General features: G+C 71.7%; 3 protein-coding genes across 3 annotated transcripts in view; all 3 read left to right on the plus strand.

Moving 5' to 3' along the window:
• Positions 1-1,196: 1,196 nt before the first annotated feature.
• Positions 1,197-1,379, plus strand: AURANDRAFT_16925 (hypothetical protein; the record flags this gene model as incomplete). The annotated part of the gene is made up of 1 exon (XM_009036189.1): positions 1,197-1,379. A coding segment is annotated over one exon (183 nt), but the record flags the coding sequence as incomplete, so codon positions are not given.
• A 1,203-nt stretch (positions 1,380-2,582) lies between these two features.
• Positions 2,583-3,500, plus strand: AURANDRAFT_58785 (hypothetical protein; the record flags this gene model as incomplete). The annotated part of the gene is made up of 1 exon (XM_009036190.1): positions 2,583-3,500. The coding sequence occupies one exon, from the start codon at positions 2,583-2,585 to the stop codon at positions 3,498-3,500; it is 918 nt and encodes a 305-aa protein (XP_009034438.1).
• Positions 3,501-4,134: 634 nt separating this feature from the next.
• AURANDRAFT_62396 (hypothetical protein) overlaps positions 4,135-4,486 on the plus strand; it is a gene marked incomplete at both ends in the record, with an annotated part of 1,173 nt that continues 821 nt past the window's right edge. The window contains one exon of the mRNA XM_009036191.1: positions 4,135-4,332. Coding sequence (XP_009034439.1) covers positions 4,135-4,332 — 198 coding nt within the window. The remainder of the gene's footprint in view (positions 4,333-4,486) is intronic.

A 4,486-nucleotide genomic window follows, 5' to 3' on the forward strand; every position in this document is an offset into this window, starting at 1 on the left:
CAACATTGGTTTATTGAGCATTTAGGCGGCTCGCTGTATGTATTTGGTTCCGCTGATTTCGGGCCGAGACGGCATGGACGCATTAAATTTAGTCGAGTCCGCCTACCACCGCGCGCGCGCCCCCGCGTGCAAGATCCCTGGGACTGCGCGTAGCGCACACATGGGGGCTGCCATCGGCGAAGGAGCGGCATCATTTGGATTGCGACTCGCTGCGAACGAGAGTGGTTCGGGCGACGGATTTGACCGACTCGACGCCCCTCCCCCGGACCGTGAGCGGCCCGGGCAGCCCCGCGCAGCAGCAGGGATCGTCCGCCATCGCCCCGCGAGCGCCCTGCCACGAGGGCTGGCCCAGAGGAGCCGAGGAGTCGGTCCGACACGTTCGGGCTAAAACCGCGTCGCGCGCACCCGCGCGGCCGCGCGCGCGCATCGCACGTCGCCCGAGTCAAACCAGTGAGTGAGCAGCCCGAGGGCACCAGACATGTACCCCGAGGCTCCGCGCCAGCCAGCACGCTGCCCCGTGCCCGGATCGCGTCGCGCCGCGGCCCTCGAGAGCATCCGAAAATGCCCGACTTCGCGACCGCGCCGCGCAGCCCGATCAACCGGCGCCATGTCACCACGCACATCTCTGGACGCAACTCGAGCTCGCGCTTCAGGCGCACCCGCCCTTGACATGGCGCCAGTTGATCGAGCCGCGCCACCCAAGTGTAAAGAGAGCTTCTCCATGCTTCGGCCCTCATGCGAGCACATCGGGGAAACCAGTCGACGTTGAGTCGATGTTGAAGTGCAAGGTCGAGATCGACGCGATGCTCGGCAAGCTCCGAGCTCTGGCGCTCGTCGTCGCCGGCGCGTCGGCGCTCGCGCCGTTGCAGCCGGTGCAGCGCCGCGAGGTCCTGCGCCGCGCGCCGGCCGGCGTCGCAGCGATCGCCGCGTCCGCCGCCGCGGCGCGGCCCGCGCGCGCCGGCGAGCTCTCGGCGAGCGAGGAGGCGCGCAAGCTCGAGCGCGAGACGCCGAAACCGCCGGTGACCTACCTCGACGGCCCGCGGGGCCTGAAGTACGTCGTCACGAAGAACGGCGCCGGCGCGAAGCCGGAGCGCGGCCAGTCGGTCAAGGCCCGCTACAAGCTGACGCTCGGCGGCTTCGCCGACGAGGGCGGCCGCGTCGTCGACGCGTCCGGCGGCTTCCTCAAGCCCGACTTCTTCGGCTTCTACGCGGGCGTCGGCGGCGTCATCAAGGGCTGGGACCTCGCGATCATGGACATGCGGGAGGGCGAGGCGCGGCGCTTGGTCATCCCCGCGGCCCTCGGCTACGGCGACCGCGGCGCGGGCGGCAAGATCCCCGGCGGCGCGACGCTCTACTTCGAGGTCGAGCTCGCGGAGCTCGGCGGGCCGCCCCAGCTGAGCGACGCCCAGGAGGCGTGGCTCGCGAAGAACCCCATCTAGCGACCGCGCGCGCGCTAAGGCGGACCTGGGGTGGCAGGAGGCGCGTGCGTCACGGCGCAGCGCGCGGGACCCGTGCGATGTCGAGCGTAAGAGGCACGCTGTCCGGTCAGCTGCGTGTTGAAGTCCTCGTTGCAGTCGACTGAGAATCGATGATGGCTGCTTCGTGGGTTGCTCCTCGACGCCGAGCGTCGAGCCCGCGCACGGCATCGACGCCTGCTGGTCGACGCCTCGCGTGCGCGCGCCCGCGCACGGCGTCGTCGCGCTGGCGCCGCGCCGCGCGCTGGTGCCTCGTCGTCGCGCTGCCAGCCACGCGCGCCCTCACGCCGCTGCGCATGCCCGCCGTCGCCGACCGCGCCGTGACCTACAGCAATCCCCTCGGCGCGACGCTGACGCCGATCCGCGAAAACGTCTGGTGGGGCGAGCGCGAGTTCTACCCGCGCATCCCCGGGCTCTCGCAGTTTGATGTGGCGTGCAAGATGGCCGTCGTTCGCCTCCGCGACGGGTCCCTCTGGGTCCACGCGCCCGTCGCGCTGGACGCGGCGACGAAGGCCGCCGTCGACGCGCTCGGCCCCGTGCGCCACGTGGTGACGCCGAACACGGAGCACCTGAAGTGGGCGCGGCAGTGGATCGACGCCTATCCGGAGGCGACGTCGTACTGCTGCCCCGGGCTCCGAGAGAAGCGGCCCGACATCGGCTACGACGTCGAGGTCGGCGACGCCTGCCCGGAGGCCTGGGGCGGCGAGTTCGAGTGCACCTGGGTCGAGGAGGAGCGCGCGCCCTTCAAGCTCTTGGGCGACAGGCCCTTCTTCTCCGAGGTCGTCTTCTGCCACAAGCCGTCGAAGGTGCTGTTCGTCGTCGACCTCTGGTGGAACTACCCGGAAAGCGCGCCCAGGGCCTGGAAGTTCGCCATGGATTCCATTTATCGGCCCGTCTACAACGGCCTCATGCGGCAGGACGGCCACGGGGACCGCGTCGCGAAAATCCTCGGCTGGGACTGGGACTACCTCGCGCCCTGCCACGGCGAGCCCGTCGCCGGGCCCGCGGCCAAGGCGACGCTCGCCGCGCACGTCGACTACGCCTGGGACGGCGCGTAACTTGCAGTTCAACGTTGTAGGGCTCATTGACGCTGGGCCCCGTAGGCTTATGGCCTCGGCCGCGCGCCGCTCTCGTGCCTCGCGCCGCCACGCGCTGGTCGCGTGCCTCGCGCCCATGCTCGTCCGCGGCGCGGCGCCCGGTTCGACGCGCTACGCGCTGCGCGTCGCCTACGACGGCACGCGCTTCAAGGGCTGGCAGGTGCAGCCCGGCGGCGCGCGCACGGTCCAGGGCGAGCTCAACGCGGCGTTGCGCACGCGCTTCGGCGGCGCGGATATTCCGACGCTCGGCGCGTCGCGCACGGACGCGGGCGTCCACGCGCGCGGCCAGTGCGCCCACGCGGACCTGCCGGTCGCGCCGCTCGGCGGCGCGCCGCTCGAGCTGTTGGAGCACCAGATCAACCGGCTGCTGCCCGACGACGCGCGCGTGCACGACCTGCGCCCGGCGCCGGCGCCCAAGCCCTGGCAGGCGCGGGAGGGCCTGCCCTGGCACGCCATCGCCAACGCCGCGGGCAAGCGCTACGCGTACCGGCTGACGGCGCGGAGAGGCAGCGCGGACCCGCTGGGCCGCCTGTACCGGGGCCACGTCGCCTACCGCGACGTCGACTTCGGCCGCCTCGACGACGCGCTCTCGTGCTTCGTGGGCGAGCACGACTTCGCGGCCTTCGCGAACAACGCGCCGGGCCTCGACCCGTCGGGCGCGGCGCGGTCGACGACGCGCGCCATCCGGTCGGCGACGCTCCTCGACGAGGGCGGCGGCGACGCGACGCTGACCTTCGAGCTCGACGGCGCGCTCTACAAGATGGTGCGCAACGTCGTCGGCGCCGCCGTCGCCGTCGCCGACGGCGCGCTGCCCCGGGACGCGATCCCCGCGCTGCTCGCGCCCGGCGCGCGCCGCGCGGACAACCCGGCCAAGGCCGCGCCCGCCTGCGGCCTCTGCCTCGAGGAGGTGTACTACGACGACTACTAGAGGTTCCTTTGTTTGTCTCGGGGGGGTGGTGCGGCGGGTTGCGATCGCTGTCGATGCGCGGCACGGACATCGACGTGATCCGCGACGATCGCACGAAGCCGACGCGCGCCACGGTCCCACGCTGCGACGTCGCGCGGCACGTGCGGCGCACTATGGCCGTCATGTCACCGGACGGCACGGCACTGTCGCCGAGATGTATCGGGGACGTGTGCGCAAACACGATCGTCGAACACCCGCTGCACCATTAATGACCCAAGCCACCAGAGAATATGGGCAGTTTCTAAACCGCATGTTATAGCACGGCAGACCTCAGATAACAAGGACACAGCGCTAGACGCCACAGTAATGGATGAAACCACGTTGGAACGAGGACTCGGATGTTTAACTTGCCCTTCGCCAACTTCTGCGACTCCGTCGCGTCCTTGTGGCGCATCTCGGCAGCCTCGACCGCCTCGGTGAGGGTCGCGTGGAGGTGCTTGGCCTCGTCGAGGGCGTCGAGCGCGTCGAGCGCTTTCTCGGCCAAGCCGTCGCGCGTGGCCGCGAAATTGTGCCCGGCCTCCCAAAGCAGGCGCGGCGCGATTTCCTCTCGATCGCGAGAGCGCCGAGCGCTACAGGTGGCAGCGTTTCAAGCGCAATGGGCGTGCTCGAGGAGGAGCACGCGGGCTTCCAGTCGACGCTCGCGGACCTGCGCCGGCTCTTCACGAAGCGCCGCGCCGCCGCCGAGGGCCTGGACGCCGCCGTGCGCGGCCGCGAGGCGAGCGACGCCGAGGCCGTCCGCGAGGGCGCGCGCGTCATCGAGCTCGAGGCGCGCGTCGAGGCGCTGGAGGCCGCCGTCGCGTCGGCCCAGGAGCGCGGCGCCGGCGCGATGTCCCGCGCCGAGGCCGCCGAGGCCGAGCTCGCGGGGATCACGGCCGCGGCGACCGCGGCCGCCGCGACGGCGACCGCGGGCGCCGAGGCCGCGGCGACGGGCGAGCGCCTCAAGAAGG

Source organism: Aureococcus anophagefferens (genome assembly GCF_000186865.1).
Source record: "Aureococcus anophagefferens unplaced genomic scaffold AURANscaffold_4, whole genome shotgun sequence".
Lineage (NCBI taxonomy): Eukaryota > Pelagophyceae > Pelagomonadales > Pelagomonadaceae > Aureococcus > Aureococcus anophagefferens.